At 42.9% G+C, this 26,257-nt stretch overlaps 1 protein-coding gene across 2 annotated transcripts in view; it reads right to left on the bottom strand.

Moving 5' to 3' along the window:
• The window catches only part of LOC145342899 (choline transporter-like protein 1), an 82,549-nt gene that overhangs the window by 23,776 nt on the left and 32,516 nt on the right, over positions 1 to 26,257 (bottom strand). For both annotated transcript variants that reach the window (XM_080188473.1, XM_080188472.1), the window contains exons 4-10: positions 25,936 to 26,072; positions 22,328 to 22,415; positions 18,829 to 18,998; positions 10,082 to 10,171; positions 8,408 to 8,541; positions 5,074 to 5,260; positions 3,524 to 3,689 (exon numbers count right to left, since the gene is read on the bottom strand). In XM_080188473.1, coding sequence (XP_080044599.1) covers positions 3,524 to 3,689; positions 5,074 to 5,260; positions 8,408 to 8,541; positions 10,082 to 10,171; positions 18,829 to 18,998; positions 22,328 to 22,415; positions 25,936 to 26,072 — 972 coding nt within the window. The remainder of the gene's footprint in view (positions 1 to 3,523; positions 3,690 to 5,073; positions 5,261 to 8,407; positions 8,542 to 10,081; positions 10,172 to 18,828; positions 18,999 to 22,327; positions 22,416 to 25,935; positions 26,073 to 26,257) is intronic.

Below are 26,257 nucleotides of genomic sequence, written 5' to 3'. Positions count from 1 at the left end.
ATCAGGATAATGATAGGCCCAGTAACTAGGTGGCACAATGGTTAGCATTGCTGCTTCTCAGCACCAGGGACCTGGGTTCAATTCCGACCATGACTGTGGAGTTTGCACATTCTCCCCAGGTCTTCCTCAGGGTGCTTCGAATTCCTCCCACACTCCAAAGATATGCAGGTTAGGCTGACTGGCCATGATAAATTGCTCCTTCACGTCAGGGGGATTAGAAGGATAAATACATGCAGTTATGGGGATAGGGCCTGGGTGGGATTGTTGTTGGTAAAGGCTCGATGGGCCGAATAGTCTCCCTCTGCACTCTAGGGATTCTACGGATTCTATGAACTACAGGTCAGTCGGTTTAAGGTCAGTGGTAGGGAAACTTCTAGAAACAATAATAGTAATAATAATTTTGGACAACATTAATAGTCGTGAATGAACGTTGGTTAATTGACAGCATGGATTTCTTAAGGGAAAGGTGTGTCTAACTAACCTTAGACCTTTGTTTTTGAAGAGGTAACAGGGGGTTGTTGAGGGTAATGCTGTTCAGGTGATGTACGTGGTCTGTTGAAGAGGACAATACAGTGCCGCACTACAGAATTAAGCATCAAATTATAGCTAATGGAACAAAAGGGACAGCAGATGAAAGCGGATACAGATTGGGGTGGGAGGGGGATTGTCCACAATATCAGCGTCTACAATATTTCCTGTCTACTATTAGGGATGTGAAATTGTTTAAATTTCAGGAAACGAGGGAGGCGTGGTGAATGATGTTTTGTGGGCTGGAGGAAGGCTTGCAGTGGGATTCCCCAAAGGTCAATGTCATGGAACTTGCTTTTCTTGAGATATATTTAATGATCTAGACCTTCGGGCAGAAGACTCAGTTTCAAAGTTTGTGGATAGTATGAAAGCTGAAAGCATTGTGAACTGTGAGAGCTGTAGTGCAGAACTTCAAAGAGACGTAATCAAGTCAGTGAAATGGGTAGTCATAGACGTAGAAACATAGGAGATAGGAGCAGGAGGGGGTCATACGGCCCTTTGAGTCTGCTCCGTCATTCACCACGATCATAGCTGACTGTCCAACTTGGTCGCCTAAACCTGCTTTTTCTCCATAACCTTTGACCCCGTTTGACCCAAGTGCTTTTTTGTTTAGCCGCTTCTTGAAGACACTCAATGTTTTGGCATCAATTATTTCCTGTGGGAACGAATTCCACAGCTCACCACTCTGAGTAAAGAAATGTCTCCTCATCTCCGTCCTAAATGGTCTGCCCCGAATCCTCAGGCTGTGACCCCTAATTCTGGGCTCCCCCACATCGGGAACATCCTCTCTATATTTACCTAGATGGTGGCAACTTCAATGCTGAGAACTGTGAAGTGATTCATTTTGCTTTATTATTGTCACATGTATTGGGAGAAAGTGAAAAGTATTGTTTCTTGTGCACTGTACAGACAAAGCATACCATTCATAGAGTACAAAGGGGAGAAGGAAAGGAGAGGGTGCAGAATACAGTGTTGCAGTTACAGATAGGGTAAAGAGAAAGATCAGCTCAATAGATGGTAGGTTTATTCAAAAGTCTGATGGCAGCAGGAAAGAAGCTGTTCTTAAGTCAATTGGTACGTGATCTCAGAGCTCTGAGTCTTTTCCCCAATGGACGAAGGTGGAAGATAGCATGTCCAGGGTGCCTGGGGTCCTTAACTGTGCTGGTAGGGAGAATTAGAGGGACAGTATAAAATAAAGAGTACAATTTTAAAGGAAGTACAAGAGCAAAGGGATCTGGGTATATATGTTCATAAATCATTGAATGTGGGACAGGTCAAGGGGGTGATTATTAAAGCATACAGTACCCTAGGATTTTATCAGTTAATTTATTACTGTCACAAGTAGGCTTACATTAACACTGCAATTAAGTTACTATGAAAATCCCCTAGTCGCTACACTCCAGCACCTGTTCAGGTACACTGAGGGAGAATTGAGCATGGCCAATGCATCTAACCAGCACGTCTTTCAGACTGAGAGGGGAAACCAGAGCATCCAAAGGAAACCCAGGCAGACACGGGGAGAATGTGCAGACTCCACACAGACAGTGACTCTAGCTGGAAATTGAACCCGGGTCCCTGGCGCTGAGAGACAGCTGTGCTAACCACTGTGCTGCCCAGGGGCACTGGGGCACTGAGTACAAGAGAATGGAAGTTATGCTGAACTTTTACAAGTTCTGAATTTTGCCTCAGCTAGAGCATTGCATCAAGATGCAAGGGGTGCAGTATTTTACAGAAGATGTCAAGGAATTGGAGACAGTACAGGAAATATTCACAATTAACAATAATAATTCAGGTTAAGGAGCTTCAGTTATGACAGTAGATTTGAGAAGTTGAATCTATCTGACAGAAGTATTCAAAATCAAGGGGGGGTCTGGACAGAGTAGATGGAGCAAAACTGTTCCTACTCATGAAGGAGTTGAGAAATAGTGGGCACAGATTTAAAATAAATGGCAAAAGAAGCTAAAGCAAAGAGAAAAATACTTCCTCGCAGCAAGTTTTTAGGGTCTGGATTGCGCTGCCTGAGAGTGCGTGGTGGAGGCAGGGTCAATCGAGGCATTCAAACGGGGAATTAAACCATTATCTGGAAAGGACGAATGTGCATGGTTGCGGGGAAAAGGCAGGAGAACGGCAAAGCTCATTCAGAGACGTGGTGCAGATACAATGGGTCAAATGGCCACCTTCTGCGCTGTAACAATTTTGTGAATTTGATTCTGTGAAACACACTCGTAAGATTCTGCAAATGGGACATGAACGATATAATAAACTGTTACTGCTCCAAAATATTCAATGTCCTCTGACAGCACTTTCCAAACCCACAAACTCGACCAACCTAGAAGGGCAGGGGCAAGAGATGCCTGGGAACACCACCATCTGCAAGCACCCCGTCAAGTCATCCTGACTTGGAACTGTATCAGATGAACTATTTACAAGCGATGGCCTAGTGGTATTATCACTAGACGATTATTCCAGCAACTCAGCTAATGTCCTGGGTTGGAATCCAACCACGGCAGATGGTAGAACTTGAATTCAATAAAAACTAAAATCTGGAATTAAGAATCGGCCGATGACCGTGAAACCATTGTCGGAAACACCCATCTGGTTCACTAATGTCCTTTAGGGAAGGAAATCTACCATCCTTATCTGGTCTGGCCTACATGTGACTCCAGAGGCACAGCAATAGGGTTGACTCTCAATTGCCCTCTGAAATCACTCAGTCCCAAGGGTAACTTGGGTTGGGCAATAAATGCTGACCCAGCCAGTGACGCCCATGTCCCATGGATGAATTTTTTTAAAAAAAATCACCAGTTTCTTCACTGTCACTTGGTCAAAATCCTGGAATTTCCTCCCTAACTGCACTGTACCTACACCACACGGACTGCAGCAGGTCAAGGCAGCAGCAATTAATGGTTGGCAATAAACGCCGTGATGCCTACATTATGTGAAAGAATAAAATTAATGCAATTACAAGTTGGGTAGTTCCCCAGAAACATCATACCGTGTAAAATAGTAGGTTACCACAGCTCCAGCCACAGTCATCTGTTGACAGGCCGATATGAATTCACTAATCCAGATCAGGCCAACAAGATGATAAATCCATGTATACTGCAAGGGCCCAATCATCTGAAATTCAATGTTCCCATCCTTATTTTTGAAACGATGTCCTACAGGAAGCGACAAAAAAAAATCAGAAGTTCTGGTTTCAAAATGTGCATTTAGGAAAAATATAAAAATCAAATGCTTGGCCACTGACAAACCCCAATGCGATAGTTTTTTTTTACGTGAAGGAAAGACAGGCATCCATTTAGCCTTTTGCATTAGCACTGGACATTTCGGAGTGCTTAACAGGCAATGGAGCACTTCCGCAGTGCAGCCATTGTCGTAACAGTGGGATGCAACAGCTAATATGAACACAGCAAGCTTCAATAAACAACAGTGTGGGGTGTGTGGGGGCAGAGTGCATGTGCTTGGGGAGGAGAGAGGTGTGTGCATGGGTGGGAGGAGGAGAGAGGTGTGCGCACAGGTTGGGGGGGGGGGGGGGCGAAAAAGAGGAGAGAGGTGCACGCATGGGGGATTGGTTGGGGAGGGTGTGCATGCTGATGGGCAGGGGGACGTGTGTATGGAAGTCTGCCTGTGTGCGCGCGCGCACACACACACACACACACACACACACACACACACACACACAGATAATCATCATCATAATAATGTGAAGGCTGTAAAACAAGTAATAGCATAGATATTGTTCCTTGACACTGTAATCGATACATTCAAAGATCAAGTTTGTAGTCACACATAGAAATAGAAGCAGGAGTGGGCCATTCAGTCCTTCGAGTCTGCTACGCCATTCACCTTGATCACAGGTGACCAAAATTATTATTCTGATGCCTCTTGTCCCCATATACCTTGATCTCTTCAGCCCCAAGAGCTATATCTAATTTCTTCTTGAAATCACACAATGCTTTGGCCTCAACTGCTTGTGGTAGGGAATTGCACACATCCATCCCTCTTTGGGTGAAGAAATTTCTCCTCACCTCAGTCCTAAAAAGGTTTATCCCTTATCCTCAAACTATGGCCCCCAGGTCTAGACTCCCCCACCATTGGGAACATTCTTTCTGAATCTACCCCGTATAACCCTGTTAGATTTTCATAAGTTTCTACGAGATCCCCTCTCACTCTTCCAAACTCCAATGAATATAATCCTAACCGACTTAGTCTCTCCTCATATGACAGACCTGACGCACAATATCATTTTACTTTAATACTCTTTGTTTCAGAGATGCATGGTATTATTACTGGCCTTGTTTCATCTTGACGATGACCTATACTTTGCTTTTTGGTAAGGAGGTAATTCTATCATTTCTCAGAGGCTGTAAATCTGAAGGATAGAAAAATATTCCTAACACGTTTAAAAACCTGCACCAAGATTTTCAAAACACTCCCCTTAAATATGGGATTAAAAAAAAGCAAGTGGCAAAAAAAAATTGGAGATTAAGGTTTGTCAAAGCTAGCTGAAGAAAGGTAAATTACACAGATACATTGTCATACCTGCCGTGCCCAATAAAAGTAAGACTGCAACCCAATAGGCCCAGAATAATGCCAAGGCTATGAAGGTCCAGAGTGGCTGCAAGACGAGAAGTGGCATCGCAACGAACACTTTCCCCGCCACATGGAATAAGGCGATTGTAAGAGCCACTCGCTTCCTCATTATTAGCATCAACAACAGTAAAATGACCTGCAAAATAAAATGTTCAGACATTACTTTCCTTCCATTACATTTTAAGATAGATATCAGAAGCAGCTACAGCAATCTTGGGATTTTTTTCTCCATTCGTGGGCCATGGACATTGCTGGCTGGCCAGCATTTATTGCCCACCTCTAGTTGCCCTTGAGATGCAGTGCATTGCTGCTCCAGTGTTAGTCTGCAACATTGTTCAGATTCTTCTTCAAATGAAGTTGGGCAAATACTTTTGGAGGGATGCCTTCAATGTTTAATTGTGGAGACTTGGGAACTCAACTGTCTGGCCGAGGAAAGGCAGTGTTGGAAATTGTATAAAAGCAGAACATTTGCTAAACAAAAGGGGCTTCTCAGATGGCAAAGGAAACAGCAAATGTGAACACTTTTAAAACAACCAACTTAATTTGTAATGACATCAAAATTGCTTTTATGCAACTATCTTTCTCGCAGGAGATTGCACATTGCAAATTTCCTGGCTAGTCACGTGTACTGTGACAGAAAACAAGACATCCATTCAGTGCCTCCCACTCACTTTCTCTGGCAGCTTCCCGACGGTGCACCATTTCACTTCCTAAGCTAAGCTTCAAGCGCCATTCTAACCATTTCAGAGATCATCTGTCTTCACCATTGCACACTTCAGTGGCATGCCTGCTTAGCCCTTTTCATCACGTGGAGATGCCGGCGTTGGACTGGGGTAAACACAGTAAGAAGTCTCACAACACCAGGTTAAAGTCCAACCAAATTATTTGATAGTAAACTCACAAGCTGACGAAGGGGCAAACCCCGAAAGCTTGTGAGTTTACAATCAAATAAATTGGTTGGACTTTAACCTGGTATTGAGCGACTTCTTACTGTGTTTAGCCCTTTTCAGCCCCAGCCTTAATTACCCCAACATTATGTCTACCAACTTTCCATGTATAACTCTTTACACAACATGCCCTTGTCGACCTTCATCAACTTCCTTCCACGCTCTCCCACCTCCCCGCCCCCAACTCATACATATCCTTGCCCTCAAATGCTAGCACCCCCAGTGACCTCTCGCTCATCTGAAAAGACCTTTAGTCATACAGACTTGCACATGCCATTTTCCTTCCAACTCTGGCCTTCCTTTGCTACACTTGACCCACATGCAACCACACATGGTTCCTCACTCACCTAATGAAAATGCTGCAGACTGCAAGTTGCTGCAAGGACTACAAATACACATTTATTTAACTAAACAGATCCTGGTTCATTTGAATGTGACATTTATGCCAACAAAAAAGCAAATATAGGTCATAACACTAAATTTAACATGGACATAAGAATTAAAACATGCTGCAATCATAACATTTGATCGGGCTGTCTTTCAAATAACAAAAGATGCAATATTCATTCACGATTACCATCTACATTATGCAATAGATTTCACCCTGCAAGATCTAACTGTCGGCCACATTTATTTATTTATTTGTATCACAATTAGGCTTACATTAGTTCCTGTGAAAATCCCCTAGCTGCCACACATTTGTTTAGGTACACTGAGGCAGAATTTAGCATGGCCAATCCATCTAATCAGCACATCTTTCAGACCATGGGAAGAAACTGAAGCATCTAGAGGAAACCCACGCATTCACAGGCAAAAGGATTACTTAATTATTAGTCACAAGAATGCTTGCATTCACTGCAATGAAGTCACTCCGGCGCCTGTTCGGGTACACTGAGGGAGAATTTAGCATGGCCAATGGACCAAACCAGCACATCTTTGGAATGTGGAGCATCTGGAGGAAACCCACGCAGACACAGGGAGAACATGGAGACTCTGCACAGATAGCAACCTAAGCCGGGAATTGAACCTGGGTCCCTGGCGTTGTGTGAGGCAGCAGTGATATCACCACTGCAAGGTGCAACAAGTTAGGAGACAGCTCTGGAAGGTTATGGGTGATCCCAAAGCCATCAGAGTAATGTTAAAGAACAAAGAACAATGGGAAACAGGCCCTTCGGCCCAACGAGCCCGCACCGCCATTTTAACATTGTGCTTTCCCTCTTCCACCCTTGACCCATGTCTATGGGCACGGCACCCACATTGGAAGCCAGGTTGAGGGGAAAATGATTTAGGGACAATTTGTTACACCAATCAGCCTAAGAGCACATCTTTGGGGTGTGGGAGGAAACCGGAGAACCCGGAGAAAACCCACGCAACCACGGGGAGAATGCGCAAACTCCCACAAATTCTTTCCCTACGGTAGCTTCCTAACAGATATGATCTTCAAAGATGGAGCCATCTGGTAAATGCTTCACTTGTTGCCACCAGAGATATTTTTCTGGACCAGAATTTAAAATGGTAACGTCAAATAGTAAAAAAAAATTTGTAACTATTTGTAAGATAAGATCAGGCAACCCACCTCCCCGTGCCCCAGCCATTAGCTTCATGCCACCTGTACTTCAACCTCGTCCACATGGATTTGTAAGAAAGATATATGCAGATTACTGTCACCATCCACTGGGCCCTCTCTTGGAAAGTATTCACCTCAAGAGGTCCATGCTAGCGTTAATGTTCCACACTAGTCTTCTCCCACCCTCTTTAACTTAGCCCCACCACATCTCTCTATTTGTTTCTCCATCAAGCTTACCCCTTGAATGCAGCTATACTTTGCACCTCACGTGGTCACTTCCTCCGGGTGCTCCAGTTTCCTCCCACAATCCAAACACGTGTGGGTTAGATGGATTGGGCATGCTAAATTGCCCCATTGTGTCGGGGAGGCTAGCTGGGGTAAATTCGTCAGGTTATGGGGATAGGACCTGGGTGAGATTGTGGTCAGTGTAGACTAGAGGGGCCAAATGGCCTCCTTCTGCACCGTAGGATTCTAAGTTCCACATTCTAACTGCCAACTAGGTTAAAGAAACATCTCCAGAAATACTTACTGGATTGACCAGTCACCAACTATATTTGTGGCTCTTAGCTATGACCTTGTCTGCAAGATTAAGATATGTCTTCCATATCAAACCTTTCCATAACCCCAAAAATATCTATCAGTATCACCCCTCAGTGTTCTCCTTCCTCAGAGTAAAGTCAGTTATAAACCACAGTCTGCCTGCCATTCCAGTATCTACATGTAAAACAGTAACAATTGCTCTTAAACACATTTTAGGTGGAGCACTCACCGTGACGACTGTCGCGACAATGGCATACACCAAGAGAGCCTTCACATTGTCTTTTCTCACATTATTTCCTATCGGCTCCTTGTCTCTAGCTGCTTTCTCTGTGGCATATAACCACCAAAGGACAGCTGTACCCCCTGTGCATAGAAAAGGGGAACGTTGGCCATGAAATGGTCAAAGACAAAGCATTTGAAAACAAAGGGAAATTAGAGGAGCGCAGAGATTTCAGCAGAGTGTGGAGCTGGAAGAGGCCACTGAGATAAGGGGGAAGGCCAGTCTTTTGATGGATTTGAAAACAAGGGCGAGTATTTTAAATTTGAGGCATTGTTGATGAACTGGAAGCAAAAAGCAGCTCGGCGAGCATATGATCGACGGGGCTTTGGTGCAAACTGGAATACGGAGGGGGTGTTTTGGGGGCATTCGAGTTTAAATTAAGCAATGATGTAAAGATGTCGGCATTGGACTGGGGTGAGCACAGTCAGAAGTCTCACAACACCAGGCTAAAGTCCAACAGGTTTACTTGAAATCACAAGCTTTCGGAGCTCTGCTCTTTCATCATTCACCTGACAGACTTTAACCTGATGTCATGAGACTTCTTACTGTGCCCATCCCAGTCCAACGCCAGCAACTCACATCACAGCGTCTGTGGAGAGAGAACAGGGCTAACTTTGAGTCCAGATAATCTTTCGTCAAAGCTCTGATGAAGGGTCATCTAGACTTGAAATGTTGGCTTTAAATCCTTGGATATCTCCAGCGGTGACAGTATGGGAGCAAGAAGAGATATCATGCTGGAGATGGTTTTGATTCAAATGGATAAAGCTGAATGGAATCAAGGAGGCTGGGCTCGGAGGATATGGGTTGAATGAAAACGACGTGGATGGCTCCAGTGAGGGCAGGAATGGGGAGAAGCAATGGTATGCCAAGAACGCAGTCTCAGATGATCGATGTAACGTGACTTTGATTAAAATGATTTTAGTATTATGGAAGGGGCCGATACTACACAATTAGATCTGAAATGCAACACTATTGTTGCATCAACAAATCTAGGACCTTTTTTCTTCTTCTGGCATCTAAGGGATAGCACAGTGGTTAGCACTGCTGCCTGACAGAACCAGTGTCCCAGCCTTGGGTGATTGTCTGTGTGGAGTTCTCCCCAAATCTGCGTAGGTTTCTTCCAGGTGCTCTGGTTTCCTCCCACAGTCCAAAGATGTGTAGGTTAGGTGGATTGGCCATGGTAAGACTGTCCCTCAGTGTCCTAAGACGTTTGGGTTAGAGGGATTAGTGAGCTAAATAGGTGGGGTTTAAGGACAGGACCTGGTTGGAATGCTCTATTGAGAGAATCAACAGAATCAATGGGCTGACTGGCCTCCTTCTGCACTGTAGGGATTCTGGCCAGAACTCTACCATCTTGCCCACCACAGAATTGGCACAGGTGAGGGTGCAACAACAGAAATCTCCATTGGCCTCATGCACGAATTTCCAGTCTCACCTGAGTGCGGCTGTAAAATCCCACCCTCTGTGTTTCTAAGTTCATGCCAGTAATTATCAGAGCACTATATCTGGATTAGGGAAATACTCTCTTTTACAACAAGGAACTTGCAAGATATAAATACATACAAAACCCAAACGCTTAGCACAGTTTTAAAAATTTCTTGTTGCTTACTAGAATCAACTTACCAATCGAACAAACGACAGTGAGAATTGCAAGGATCCAAACAAGCACTCGAGAGATGTATCTGATTACGACCATTAACAGCATCGATAAAGCTGTGAAAATATCAAAAGGATTAACGTCAAATAACATGCAGGATTGAATTTTAAAGGAACTGCATTATTGATACATAAGGTTTGAACACAAACATTGTATTTGGTGGCATAATGGCACAGTGATTAGCACTGCAGCCTCTCAGTGCCAGGGACCTGGGTTCCATTCCTGGCTTGGGTCACTGTCTGTGCAGAGTCTGCATGCTCTCCCTGTGTCTGAGTAGGTTTTCTCTGCATGCATCTGTTGCAGTACAGTAGTTTCTTCCTTCTGGGAACCTGAATTCCAAACCAGGCCAGAAGGATGGGGAAAACATGTCTATGACCTGCTGCCTCATGGAAGCTTTCATCCAGATCAAGATTCCTACATCAGAGGTCTTTGACAATGGAGTCTCCAAAATGGATGCAACAAAAAAGAAAATAAAATGGAGTAACTGAAAGAAATTTTATATTATGGGCAGCACGATGACACAGTGGTTAGCACTGATGCCTCACAGCTCCAGAGACCTGGGTTCAATTCCCATCTTGGGTCACTGCCTGTGCGGAGTTTGCACATTCTCCCCCATGTCTGTACGGGTTACCTCTGATTTCCTTCCACATTCCAAAGATGTACAGGTTAGGTGCGCTGGCCATGCTAAATTGCCCCTTAGTATCCCAGGATGTGCAGGTTAGAGGGATTAATGGGGTACATACGTGGGATTACAGGGATGGGGGCCTGGGTGGGTTTGTTGTCAGTGCAGACTCGAGTGGTCTCCTCTTGTGCTGTAAGGATTCTATGGATTTTATGAAATTAAGACACTCTATTGGTAAATACAATCAGGCCACATTTTTAAACACTGTTTGAAATTTTTGCTTTTGTTTCTAGCTCTGTTTTGGATATGAAAAATTAAAGTCATAAGAAACAAAATGATGGGCAAAAGGACTTCTTACAGTGGTTTAATTGGTTCATCCAACTGGTCATGTTTCCCCTCACGTTCTTGTGCTTCTGAATCAAATTTCCGCACTGGTTTATTGTGAGCCAACTGGACGCAACAGGAATGGCAAGGGACATGCAATATTCAACACATTTCTATGAGGCACAAGTTGCACGATTATAACATGTAACGTGGAATCCATCAACATTCGCAATTTGCAATGACAGCACCCGCAGTTATATGCGTGCGCTTTTGCTATTTCATTAAATTGATGAATACTTCATTGTCAAAGAGAGGCATGCAGCACTTAAAAAGGCCATTCAGCCCATTGCATCTGTGCTGGTCAAAGATAAACCACCCAACTATTCTAAATCTCATTTTCTAGCGCTTGGTCCACAAGCCTAGCATGCCTGGACATCTCAAGTGCATATCTAAATGCTTCTTTAAATGTTACGAGTGTCTCTGCCTCCAGCATCTTTTCCAACAGCGAGTTCCAGATTCCCACCACCTGCTGGGTGAAAACGATTTTCCTCAAATCCCCTCTGAACCTCCTGTCCCTTGCCTTAAATCTATGCACCATCCACCACCCCCACTCATTGATCCCTCCATCAAGAGGAACAGTTTCACATCATGAGGCACAGGAAAAGATAGGCAACTGGAAGGTGCGTCAGAGTAACGGGTATTTAAGTTGGTTCGAAGGTCACGATGGGACAGCGTGGGGATAGGTTGAAAGCCTCTGGTGGTCCCAATCCCAGAATCTTTCGGCCAACAATACGGTATGAACACTTGGTCAATAAACTGGTTTCTGAGATAAGTCGTGCTTATACAACTTGAAGTAACCCTGCCGTGTTGCGCGCTCCAATCTGGAGCTACAGCAACGTTCCCACAGAGGGCGACAGTTACGGCAATAAGGTTTCCAGGTGAACTTATGGGCCCACTAAGACCACCCCAGCAGCAACACAGAGGTGAGAAAGACTGACTGTAGCATCAGATAACACCAGAAGTAGGATCTGGTAGAGACAACCAGGGATCCTCACGTAAGAGAGATGATCCTTAACGTCCTGAGTCACGTAATGTTGCTTAGACAAGTGCCAGCTAGTTTAAAGGCTCAGATAATTGTGGGCGGCACAGTGGTTAGCGCTGCTGCTTCACAGCACCAAGGATCTGGGTTCGATTCCTGGCTTGGGTCACTGTCTGAGTGGAGTTTGCATGTTCTCCCCATGTCTGTGTGGGTTTCCTCCAACAACCTGAAAGACGTTCTGGTTAAGTGCATTGGCCATGCTAAATTTTCCCTCAGTGTACCCAAATAGGTGCCGGAGTGTGGCGACTGGGGGATTTTCACTGTAACTTCATTGCAGTGTTAATGTAAGCCTACTTGTGACTAATGAATAAACTTTAAACAGGCTAATTTAGGCATAATCAAGATATATTGGTTCACATCAAATAGGAGATTCACAGCCTTCATTTGCAAACATCCTTTTCTCTCCTATGTGGCCTGTTCCCAATGACAGGCTCCAGGTCTTCAGATTAGTGTCCTAAAAAGAAACTGATCTTCTCCATATTGTTCCTCGATCCCAGATGCCGAGACCCCCAGCTATCGCCTCAGATCTTCGCGACCATACTCAAGTGCGTCCACACCAACATACTCTCTTTGCTCATGTTCCCTAGACTCTACCAGTTTAACCAGTGTTTCTGAAGCTTGCAATCCCACCCACCCTGGCTGAGAGCATAACTGCAACACACTACACCCTCCCTCCTGATACTCCCAGATCCACACATGGGAAGGAGCTAGTGAGAAGCCAGATGGAAGGTAGGATTTACCCAAAATGGGAAGACAGGATACAAGTATTGATATCTTTATATCGATTATACATTTATATTACACAGAATCATATAGTGCCGAAGAGACCCTTTGGCCATCGAGTCTGTACAGACATGTGAGAAACACCTGACCTCCCACATAATCCCATTTACTAGCACTTGGCCCAAAACCTTGAATGTTAATAGAACATATACACACACATTAACGAACAGAATCGGAATTATTTTAAATTTACTTCAACTTTTAGCTGTCAATGGGCTAAAGTTGCTACAACTTAACCATGAGTTCATTTGAGATGCCATTAGCTAATAAGTTACAAAAGGGGAGAGAGATCAGAGCGTGGACTTTAGCTCCAGTGAGAGTTTAACCTCGATTGTAAGAAGTTAATAAGTTTGTTTATTAGAAATTTGTTGCTGGTTGAAGGGATTTAGCCCAATTAATTAAGAATATGAACCTTTGCCAAGAACAAGATAGCAAAAGGGGAAACACTACATGCAGGAAATAATGCAGCTAGCCTTGCGGCTGCTGGTATCAAGCTAAAACGGAAAATATTAGCACATATACATTAATTGATCCTCAAAAGTTGGCACTGCTACCTCACAGTGCCAAGGACCCGCAGTCAATTCTGCCCTTGGGCAGTATGGAGCTTGCACATTGTCAGCATGGGTTTCCTCCTGGAGGCCGCTTTCCTCCCAGAGTCCAAAGATGTGCAGGTTCAGTGGCTAGGCCATACTAAACTGCCTCTTAGTAGCCCAAGATGCGTAGATTAAGGGGATTAGTGGGGTAAATGCATGGGGTTGTGGGCACAGGGCCTGAGGTGGTAAGATGTTCTGTCACAGAATTGGTGCAGACTCAATGGGCCAAACGGCCGCCTCCCGCACTTGTAGGGGTTCCATGATTCTATAAATCAGCAAAAGATTGCCAAAAAATGCTGGTAACGTGCAAAGGTTAGTTGGTCTCTAAACGTATCCCCAAATTTCTTTAAATTTAGCCTCTAGTAGAAGAGAGGTTAGACCTTGTGGTCACTGACCACAAGAGTAGAGTTCTTATATCTCTAAGCATGAGATCTCCTCATGCTTAGCCGAGCCAAGATAAAACTGTGCTTTATACTAAAATTATACTCGCAATATAAGTATATCATCTGTTTGTGATATCCTACTTTTATTTTTTGGTGCATTTGTTATTCTGCATTTGATTATTTCACACGTTGTAATATTGCAACCCTTACCACAATCTGATTTAAGCTTAAATCTTAAAACCACATTAAGTAGGCACTGTAAAACTTGTCGACTCAGTCCTTACATCTCAGGACCTGAACTTCCCCAGAATTCTTAAGGAGGGGAATTCTATGTACTGAGAGTAGTTAATTCGGGTGCTATTTTGGCGATAATATACCTATTACATATGCTTCATTCAGAGCTGTCTTAGATTAGCATAAATACTCCTCTGGGAGGGAGGATATTCTATTTTAAGACCAAATCTAGAACTAGTATAGCTGACTTATCTCTTACGCTCATTTAAAGTCACGCCTAGTCAAGGATTAAGAATAAACAAATTCGGCTGATTAAATTTACCTTGGAGGATAAAAATAGCAGAACGGTTGCACATACAGATATTATTTACATTCTTAAAGCTAGGCAGCAAATAAATGTAAGAATAGGAAACAGCTCTAATATGGAGTGCAATAAGTGGTATTGATACCATTTATTGATACTCTGCGGATCAAAGAAAGGGCATTTGCACTTAATATCAGAAGAAAAAAAAAGGTGTTTTTGGAACAGCATACCTCACATCAATGAAGCAGGAACATTTCTGGATACCATTCCAGAAAGGCAGAATACTCAACAGTAAGGAAACTGCAAATTATGAACTGTCAAAAAGTTAGAGTTGGACAAGGAGGTTGTGGAGTGATAGCAGTGACTCCATTCAAAAGGAAGGTGACCCTGAAAAACAGTGCAGCACAGTGGAGCAAAGCGCTTTAATAGGACAAAAGGTCGATAGTCTATTAGAAATAATAAGGGATGGTGGCACAGTGGTTAGCACTGCTATCTCACATTGCCAGGGACCTGGGTTCGATTCCGGCCTTGGGTCACTGTCTGTGTAGAATTTGGGCTTTCTCCATGTCTGCTTGGGTTTTCTCCAGTTTCCTCCCATAGTCCAAAGATATCTAGGTTCGACAGATTGGCCGTCATAAATGCGCAAAGTTATGGAGATTGTCCATCAGTGCAGATTTGAAGGACTGAATGGCCTCCTTCTGCACTGTAGGGATTCTGTGGATAGTTTAGGTATCCTTATCGGAACATAGGAGTAGAAGTAGCCCATTTGGCCTTGCAAGCTTGCTTCAATTATTTGCAATTGTTGCAGGTATCAGTCTTCCCATGTCCATCCAAAGGAGAACATTATTTTTGTTCATTCATGGGATGTGGGAATTGCTGGTTAGACCCGCCTTTGTTGCCCAATTAGGAACATCCTGAATTGCCCTCTGGTGGAGGGCCATCTTTTTGAACCACTGCAGTCTACAGAGTCAGAGGTTTACAGCTTGGAAACAGGCCCTTCGGCCCAACTTGTCCATGCTGCCTTTTTTAAACCCATAAGCTAGTCCCAATTGTCCACAATTGGCCCATATCCCTCCATACCCATCTTACCCGTGTAACTGTCTAAACGTTTTTTAAAAGATAAAACTGTACCTGCCTCTACTACTACATCTGGCAGCTTGTGTGTGAAAACATTGTCCCTCTGGACACTTTTGTAACTCTCCCCTCTCACTTTAAACCTATGCCCTCTAGTTTTAGACTCCCCTACCTTTGGGAAAATATATTGACTATCTAGCTGACTTATGCCCCTCATTATTTTATAGACCTTTATAAGATCACATCTCAGCCATCTATGCTCCAGAGAAAAAAGGCCCAGTCTATACAGCCTTTCCTTGTAACTCAAACCATCAAGTCCCGGTAGCATCCTAGTAAATCTCTTCCGCACTCTTTCAAGTTTAATAATATCCTTTCTATAATAGGGTGATCAGAGCTGTACACAGTATTCCAAGTGTGGCCTTGCAATTGTTTTGTACAACTTCAATAAGACAACCCAAATCCTGTATTCAATGTTTTGACCAATGAAACCAAGCACGCCAAATGCCTTCTTCACTACTCTATCCATCAGTGACTCCACTTTCAAGGAGCTATGAATATGTAACCCTAGATCTCTTTGCTCTGTAACTCTCCCCAATGCCCTACCATTAACTGGGTAAGTTCTGCCCTGGTTCAATCTACCAAAACGCATCACCTCACATTTGTCTAAATTAAACTCCATCTGCCATTCGTCAGCCCACTGGCCCAATTGACCAAGATCCCATTGCAATCCGAAATAACCTTCTTCACCATCCACTATGCCACCAATCTTTGTATCATCTGCAAACTTACTAACCATGCCTCCTATATTCCCATCCAAATCATTAATATAAATGTCAAATAACAGTGGACCCAGCACTGATCCCTGAGGCAGACCGCTGGTCACAGGCCTCCAGTTTGAAAAACTCTCTACAACCACCCTTTTGTCTTGTCATCAAGCCAATTTTATATCCATTTAGCTACTTCATCCTGGATCTTGTGAGATTTAACCTTACGCAACAACCTACCCTGCGGTACCTTGTCAAAGGATGAGTGTACCGGACTATCTGAATGGCTAGGAATTAGGAGAGGGGAATGTCCAGCAAAACCTGCCGTCCTCATACATCAGCAACTGAAGACAAGCATACCGGTGCAGCCAGCAGCAAAAGAGGCAAATTATATGTTGGCCCCCCCCAGCAAAAGGATTAGAGCACAGGAGAAGGAACGCCCCGATGCAATTATACATGTCCTCGGTGAGGCCACACTCGGAACACTGTGTGCAGTCCCGGCCCTCCAATCCAAGGAAGGATGTTCCTATGTGGTGAATGGACACCAATCTGTTAGGAAGGGAGTTGCAAGATTTTGACCCAGTGACACTCAAGACATTATTCAACTCCAGGTCAGGATAGTGCGTGACTTGGAAGGGAACTTGCAGGTGGTTGTGTTCCCATGCATATGCTGCCCTTATCTTTCTAGATGGTAATGATCATGTGCTTGGAAGATGAGTTGCTGCAAAGCATGTGGTAGATGATGCACTGATGTTCAGTAACAGCAGGAATTGAAGAGTTTGAACTATAAGCAACACCCGAACAGGAATTTGAACCCTGAACTCTTTAAGGTGATAGATAAGTGGGCTGCTATGTCCCTGACGGTGATGAGTTTCTCAAGTAGTTTCGGAGCTGTCATCATCCAGGCAAGTGGACAGTATTCCTTCACACTCCTGGCTTGTGCCTTGCAGATAAGTGGACAGGCTTTGGGGAGCCAGGAGGAGAGTTACTCACCTTAACTGAAAAGCTGGAAAGGCAATGATAAACTTGGAAGTCATGGTGCATTGTCATAGACATAAGTGCATTTTGAAATTGAAAAGAGTTAAGTATTAGACTGGGAAACGAGATATCAGGAGCAATCATCTCCAGATTGCTACATTCTGAACAGGGTAGAGGGGAAAAATTTGACTATAGGACCAGTTGAGGAGGAAAGGATCTGCTTATTTTTAGGACATTGAGGAAATTACTGCAACAAATCATGGCCACATCAAAGGGAGAGCAGCAGGTCCATTTTAATTCCTTTAAATAGTACAACAGCCTTTCCTGACAATCTGCACTTCCTCAGCTTTGATTAAACTGTGAGTTTCGAATTTACACATCAACTTGCTTTGATTATAACTAGTCTCAAAATGTATTCTAACATTCGGTTTCAAAACAGGAACGTTTAGAGGAACTAGAAAGGAAATGGACTCTTGTTGAAAAGCTGAATATAATGCAAGGAGCAGGGACATTCTCCCTGGTGTCTTCGCCAACGTTCATCCCTGGACCAATTCCACAACACAGATCATCTGGTCATTATCGTATTTCTGTTTGCACAAATTTGCTGTTCACAAATTCACTGCTGTAGTGTAGAAAATGCAGCAACGACTAGATTTCAGAAGTATTTGACTATTAACCAAAACATGAGGACAATCTAAGGTTACAGAAATGCAGAGAGAAAGAAATCTTTACATTTTTATTTTAGAGAAATGTGAAGGACTGAAAAATGCTCGGCAGATCTGGCAGCATCTGTGGAGAAAGAAACAGAGTTAACGTTTTGCGTCCACTATGACTTTTTCTAATCCGAAGTGGAGTCATATTGGACTCAAACTTTTAATGGCTTCTCTTTCTCCACAAGTACTGCCAGCCCAAGACTTACTTTTTCAGCCATTATGGTTTTATTTCAGATCTCCAGCGTCTGCAGTATTTTTGCTTTTGCCATTTCTCTGTTGTATCTCTAATAATATAAATTGGCTTCAATGAACAGTGCCATGGGAGATATAGTCTCAGATGTAACGAATTCTGCTTTGATTTTTGCCCAGTTCTATCAGCATGCTGATCCACCTTACTCAATAGGTAGTTATCAGACAAGAGCTCAAGTTGCAATTGACATCTCTACACCATGTCAATCATTTGCTGATTCCACATTTCCATTCAAAATGCCCCAAGTGGCACAGAAATCACATTTATGACAAATGAATAGGAAACATAAACAGCAAATAAAAATGAAACAAATGGCTTCTGGGTTAAAGATACAAGAGGAGAATACACTTACTGAATGCCTGCGGCCATACGCAAAAAACTTTCAATCAGTTGAAACATAGTAATACCTAAAATCAAACTAACATTTGTATCAAACAACAGAATGCAAAATAAACAGGGTGTACATTGCTTGGGATAATATTAGTTGCGAAATATAACTAAAGCACTTAAGTTAAATTAAATTACTCAGTAATGCAACTCTGGATTTAATATTGTTTTCTTTAAAATAAAGGATGTATTCAAGAATCATTACCTAGAGATAAAAAGCAAAGTCCCACTATAATTTCTTTGCTGGTCATTACTCCAGTAATCACTCTCTGCAAGACACTATTGTCACTGATGAACTTGGTGAGGCCTTCCAAAAATTTTTCAAGGCAGTAAATTCCATCTGGGATACAACGATGGAAGAATGGGATAGATTTACTGGTGTAAAAACAAAAAGACAAAAAAAAAGTAATGTCAAACCAATATCAATAATGGAGATGACTGACGGCAGTGATAAGGCACGCGTACACTTTTAAAAACAATGTATTCAATAAACGTTAAACCTGTAACTGGTCCTCCACATCATTCCTTATTAAATTGCAAAATATTCAGCAAACTCAAAATGAGCTTGCATGTTTTTTTTTCCCCTTGGACTCCGTTTGTAGTGGGAGAAATAAAATCGCACACAACGTAATATCTTATAAATCCATCATAAAGCATGTTAATGCAAGATAAAATAGTCCATCATATTTTCTCCAAAGGAAAGTTTCAAATAATGAACTTATTAATATGTTAATTAATATCAATCTAAATGACTCAAGAGGCACCAGAGAGAAGCAGCTCGTATCTCCAGTTCCGTGCTTCACACTGCCTACAACGTGTGAACCAGTTACTATGTGGCACTCACTGAACTCACTATGATTCGAATGACAAAGGTTTTTGATGGCTTGTTTTTGTAGTAAAGCATCTCATAAACTGGATAAGTCGAGTGTTATACCACCAGTCTGTCCTCTATACAACTCTCATGGGTAATTACCTCACCTGCAAATAAATCCCATTTGAGCCTCAATGCTTAACCCCAATTGTGTTGTATTTACCACCCTTCCGAGTAGACTAGTGGGCTTCCCACATAGTCTCAGATGCACGCCGTGATTAAGCAATAATTATTGGTCCCTTGCATATTATTGCAGTTACAACATACAGGCAGGCGCATGGTTCAGATCGCATGAGTCTGTCGATGGCATCACTTTGTCATCAAACACAATTTAAGCTAATTGGTTTCTGAGCACAGCAAAATATTGGGTGAGAAGAAAGTCTAAGTCATTACGGGAATGGGAGGTCATTGCTGTGGAGAATGGACAGTAAGAAGTCTCACAACACCAGGTTAAAGTCCAACAGTCCAATACACCTGTTGGATTTTAACCTGGTGTTGTGAGACTTCTTACTGTGTTTACCCCAGTCCATCGCTGGCATCTCCACATCGAGAATGGACAGACCAAGAGAGATAAAAGAGCCTGTGCAGAATTACTGAGTTAATTGTAACAAGAGTCAGAGGATGCAAATACAATGCAAGGGAAACTATTTGGGTATGAACACAACTTTGGGTCAAAGATCTTATGTTAGTAAATGGTCCTGGCATTGTCAAAGATGATGACAAGTGGATTATCAAACAGTCAGCTCGGGTTTTGGAGGTACATAACAAGGGCAAGCTATTTAGATAGAATAACTAAAACAGAAGTGACTTCGTGGCAATGAAAACATTCAAATAAGAAAATAGCTATTTGGGAGTTGATAGCTTTGTTAACTAACTCTGAAAGGCAATAGGATGGTGACTTTAAGAGTACAAGGTCCACTTGGTGATGGAATAAATGCAAACTAAATTCTCAAAATCCAGAGAAATGGCATGCATACCTCAGCAACAGGGATATCAGAAGCAATAAACATGATTAGGTGGCCCAGTGATTAGCACTGCTGCCTCACAGCATGAGGGAGCCCAGAGCAATTCTGGCCTCGGGTCATCATGAGCGGAGTTTGCACATTCTCCCTGTGTCAGTGTGGGTTTCTTCCGGGTGCTCTGGTTTCCTCCCACACTCCAAAGATGTGCAGGTTCGGTGGATTGGCCATGCTAAATTGACCCTTAGTGTCGGGGGATGAGCAAGATAAATACGTGGGGTTACAGATATAGGGCCTGGGTGCGATTGGTGTTAGTGGAGTCTCGTTGGGCCAAATGGCCTTCTTCTGCACTGTGGGGATGCCCGTGATTCTGTGGTAACAGAATGCAGAGAGTGGAAAATCCAACACGTGAAAAACACTATCATTGGTCATAGTAAAATATCAGAGCAAAGTAGTGGCAGCAAGATTTATATTAAAGTTTCATAGAATTGCTACAGCGCAGAAGGGAGGCCATTTGGCCCAATAAGTCTGCATCAATTCATCGACAAGAGCATCTTACCCAGGCTCACTCCTATCCCTATATCCCCATAAACTGCACAAGTGGGGGAGCACAGTGAACACTGCTGCCTCACAGCGTCAGGGACACAGTTTTGATTACCAGCTTGGGTCACTGTGTGCGGAGCCTGCACCTCCGCCCTGTGTCTGCGTGGGTTTCCTCCAGGTGCTCCAGTTTCCTCCCACATTTCCAAAGACGTACTGGTTGGATGCATTATCCGTGCTAAACTCTCTCCCAGTGTACCCGATCAGATGCCGGAGTGTGGCGACGTGGGGATTTTCACAGTAACTTCATAGCAATGTGAATGTAGGCCTACTTGTGTCAAATAAACAAACTTTAGCTTTATCTTTGGACATTTAAGGGGCAACTTAGTGTGACCAATCCACTTAACCGGCACATCTTTGGACTGTGGGAGGAAACCGGAGCACCCAGAGGAAATCCAAGCACACACAGGGAGAATATGCAAATTCCACACAGACTGTCAGCCAATGATAGAATTGAACCTGGATCCTTGGCTAGTTTTGTGCTTGAAAAAAAGCCTAATATATCTATATTTTGCAACATCTATTAGCCCTTCACAACACAGGAAATTTTTAAACTGCTTATAACAGGGCATCAACTCAATGAAGCACACAGTACTGCCTATTTGAACATTTATCCAGGATGGACACTTTTTTTTTAATTAATTTGTGGGACATGTCACTGGCAGTCCAGGATTTATTGCCCATCCCTAGTCACCCTAGGAGTGCAGTTGAGAGTCAACCACATTGCTGTGGCTCTGGAGTCACTTGCAGATCAGAACAGGTAAGGACAGCAGATTTCCTTCCCTAAAGGACATTAGTGAACCAGGTGGGCTTTTCCGACAATCGGCACCTGTTTCATGGTCATCAAAAGATTCTTAATTCCAGATTTTTTTTAAAAATCAAATTCAAATTCCGCCATCTGCCGCGATGGGATTCGAATCCAGGTTGCCAGAACATTAGCTGAGTTTCTGGATAAATAGACTAGCGATAAGGCCTCAAGGCCATCACCTCTCTAATATATAACTGCTCAGTTAGGAAATATGAATACACTTCAGTCATATGAAATATCACCAAGTTTGAATGGGGAATTGCTCAAGTTTTAATTCTGTTGGACATGCAGACAGAAAACTTCACATACAACTCATGTCATTCGATAATCCACTTCTGGAGAATCTTCACATTTACCCACGGCACAGAACACATTTCTTCATAAAAGTGATCTCTAAAATTTAATCACTGGGGTTATGTACATTGTGATGTGCAGTTTCTTAAATAGATCATCTTAATTTGCCTACCTGGATTTAACAGGAAGTTTAGGACACAAATTCTGACCGGCTGATCTATAATCCTCTTCTTTCACGCTATAATCACACAGCTTTGATCCTAAAACAAAGAAGAATTGAAATTTTTTAAATGTAATTTGATGACCTGCATCTACACTGTACATTAGGAAAAATCAACGCTGAAACCTTATCCAATAATATATACACCTCAGGGAAACTAACAGCATCCGGACATTCACCCAAAAAAATGCAACCAGATGGAAATGGCTACAAACAGTTCTGTACAGAAACATTTTACATGACATAGCAAACATGGTCAACTTGTTTAGAATACCATGCAAACAAAAGTATGCAGCGACCCGATTTACTGAAGAGATCCAAAGACAGAGGGAAAGAAAAATGCACACTACCCAGAAAACATCTATTTGTCCCAAATTTCTAACCTCCCAAACTCACCCCATTTCAGATCTTCCTTCGAGGTCTACAACCCAACCTGATTCCTGCCAAGCATTAATACCCCCTCAACTGATTAAGTGGCATAGCGGATAGCACTGCTGCCTCTCAGTGCCAGGGACCAGGGTTCAATTCCCAGCTTGGGTCACTGCCTGTGCAGAGTCTGCACATTCTCCCCTTGGGTTTCCTCCGAGTGCTCTGGTTGCCTCCCACAGTCCGAAAGATGTGGTTAGGTGCATTGGCCGTGCTATATTCTTCCTCAGTGTACTCAAACAGGCACCAAAGTGTGGTGACTAGGGGATTTTTACATTAACTTCATTGCAGTGTTAATGTAAAGCCTACTTGTGACATTAATAAATAACTTTTAAAAAAGCTATCACAGCCCAAACTCCTTCCAGGCTCAATTCCTTTACATCCTTAGACCAACACCCATGACCACTGTCCCTAGTTGGTGACCTCTCAAAATGAATGAACCTGTGTCTTCCTGGCCACGACTAGCTCCTCATTCAGTACCACTTGGTGAAGCATCTCGTTGCTCTAGCAACCTGCTTGCTTTCCATCTCCCTGAGTGCACCAGCTTTCCAAAAGGCTAAAAATGTCAAATAAAGGACTATATATGAAAGCCAGCAGCGATTCAGAAAGAAATGAGACATCGATGATAAAGAGTGAGACAGAGGTAGGAGAAGTAGACCGTTTCTTGCAAAAAGTGCAGTCAAGAATGGAGGACAATCAGGCTGAGGAAGAAACTGACAGGAATTTTGTAAGTTCATCAAGTTTGGGAACTGTGAAGGACTCAAAAGCAGTTTATATAATCTCAGCATTAATAATGCACAATGGAAACTACAGTCAGCATATTAAATATCTGTACAGAAGGTCTCCAAACAATTTTCAGGAATAAAGAATGATCAGCTGAGAAAGCATAATTTATTGAAGAACAGGCAACATGTACTAGGAAAACATGAACATTGATCACTCTGGTCTTTGGGGTACCAAAATTCAGCTATTTGAGATTTTTCATTAAGAGAATGGATACAACATTGGACTTTTATTATTGATTCATAGGACATGGGCGTCACTGGCTATCGAGCATTTATTGCCCACGTGTAGGCCAGACCCAGACTAATCCCTAAAGGACATTAGTGAATCAGATGGGTTTTTCTGACAATCGACAATGGTTTCATAGTAGATTCAGCAGATTCTTAAGTTCAGATATTTTTTATCGAATTCAAATTCCACCATCTGCTGAGGCAGGATTCAAATCTGGGTCCCCAGAACATTCGTTGAGTTTCTGCATTAACAGTCGACTGATAATACCAACAGGCCACCGCCTCCTCATTATTAATGATGTTATAAGCAGGGCACTTGGATAAGCTCAAGGAAGTCAGGCAGAGTCAACATGGTTTTGTGAAAAGAAAATTATGTTTAACAAACTTATTGGGGTTCTTTGAGGAAATAATCTGTGCTGTGGACAAAGGTGAGCCAATGGATGTTCTCTACTTAGATTCCAAGAAACCATTTGATAAAGTGCCACACCAAAAGGTTATTGCGGAAAATAAAAGCTCATTGTACAGGTGGTAATGTATTGGCCTGGACAGAAGATTGGCTGGCTAACAGGAAGCACAGAGTTGGCATAAAGGGATCGGATTCGGTTTGGCAAGTGGCGTGCCACCGGAATCAGTGCTGGGACTTCAATTGATTACAACTAATACAAAGGATTTGGATGAAGGGATTAAAGGGATGGTTTCCAAATTTGCTGATGACACAATGGCAGGTAGGAACATGACTCGTGAGAGGACACAAGGAGGTTACAAAAAGAGGTAAGTTGTGCGAGTAGGCATAGATCTGGAAAATGGAGTATAATTTGGGAAAATGTGAAATTGTCCATTTTGACGGGAAGAATTAAAAAAAAGAGCATTTATGTAAATGGTGAGAGATTGCAAGCCTCACCTGCCCAATCTTTCTCAGAAAACAACACACCCCTTCCATGGTTTAAGTCTATTTGCCCCTGAGGGGCAAAGGGAGCTGCATGTCCTAGTGCATGTTCCACACAAGGCTAGTATTCAAGTACAAATACAATTTGTTGCGAGAGGGATTGAACTCAAAGATGGGGAGGTTATTCTTCAGTTGGATCAGGAACTAGACCACATTTAAAGTACTGTGCACGGTATTGAAAACTTCATTTAAGGAAGGCTGTAAATGCATTGACAGTAGTTCAGAGAAGGTTTAATAGACTTAAACCATGGAAGGGGTGTGTTGTCTTCTGAGAAAGATTGGGCAGGTGAGGCTTGCATCCACTGGAGTTTAGAAGGGTAAAAGATGACACATAGATCCTAAGGAGTCTTGACAGGATGGATGTGTCCTCTTGTAGGAGGATCCAGAATTAGGGGTCATTATTTACAATTAAGAGGGTGTCCATTTAAAACGGAGAGACAGTGAAGTTTTCTCAAAAGGTTAAGTTTCTTAGGAACTCTTTCTGGAAAAGTGGTGAAAGCAAAGTCTATAAATATTTTTAAGGCATAGGTGGATGGGTTCTTGATAAGCAAGGTTTAAAGTTTATTTATTAGTGTCACAAGTAGGCTTACATTAACACTACAATTAAGTTACTATGAAAATCCCCTAGTCCCCACATTCCTGCACCTGTTCGAGTCACACTGAGGGTCAATTTAGCACGGTCAATGCACCTAACCAGCATATCTTTCCGACTGCGGGAGGAAACAGGAGCACCCAGAGGAAACCCATACAGATATGGGGAGAATGTGCAGACTCCACACAGGCAATGGCCCAAACCTGGAATCGAACCTGGGTCCCCGGCGCTGAGAGCCTTTGTGCTAACCACTGTGCTACCATACCAATCACCAGGTGGTGATTGGTTACAAGGGACTAGATGGGATGCAGATTTAAGGTCATCAAGACAGCCGTGATCTTATTAGATGGCAGAACAAGCTTGAGGGGCCAAATGGCCTGTGCCTGTTTTTGGTTCCCACATTCCAAACTGAAAAAGATTGCAGAGGGGTCAGTCACGAACCCTCACGTTCAATCTGAAGGTTATACCACCTTGCTCTGGATCATTTCAAAAATAAGCAAAGGTCACAATGGAAATAAACGACACTCTAAACTCAGATTCTGCTCCTCCCCTTTCACTCCCACGACCACATATTTAATCTTACCATTTTGTATGGCAAAATTGTAGATTTCCTGGAGTGTGTTCAGGTCAGTGTATGGACATTTGGCTACACATAGAGCCTTGGATTTGAGCCTGAAAGTTTTCACATCAATGTCACAAGGATCCAAGAAAAAAACATACCTGAGGGAGATAAAAAAGTAAACAAAGGTTATAGTGGAAAAAGCACATCTTCAGCCATATTTTTCCATCAAGTAAAATTGAATACTGGAACCAACATATTCTCCACCCTTATTTTGAAAGCCCCCCCATGGCTTTCTCCTTCTGTGACCTCCACTCAGATCGTAGGACTACTGTGAGGTAATTCC

The sequence above is a fragment of the Carcharhinus amblyrhynchos genome, chromosome 5 (genome assembly GCF_965287045.1).
Source record: "Carcharhinus amblyrhynchos chromosome 5, sCarAmb.v2.hapA, whole genome shotgun sequence".
Lineage (NCBI taxonomy): Eukaryota > Metazoa > Chordata > Chondrichthyes > Carcharhiniformes > Carcharhinidae > Carcharhinus > Carcharhinus amblyrhynchos.
Note: the sequence above shows the minus strand (reverse complement) of the source record. Positions and strands in the feature narration are given on the sequence as shown.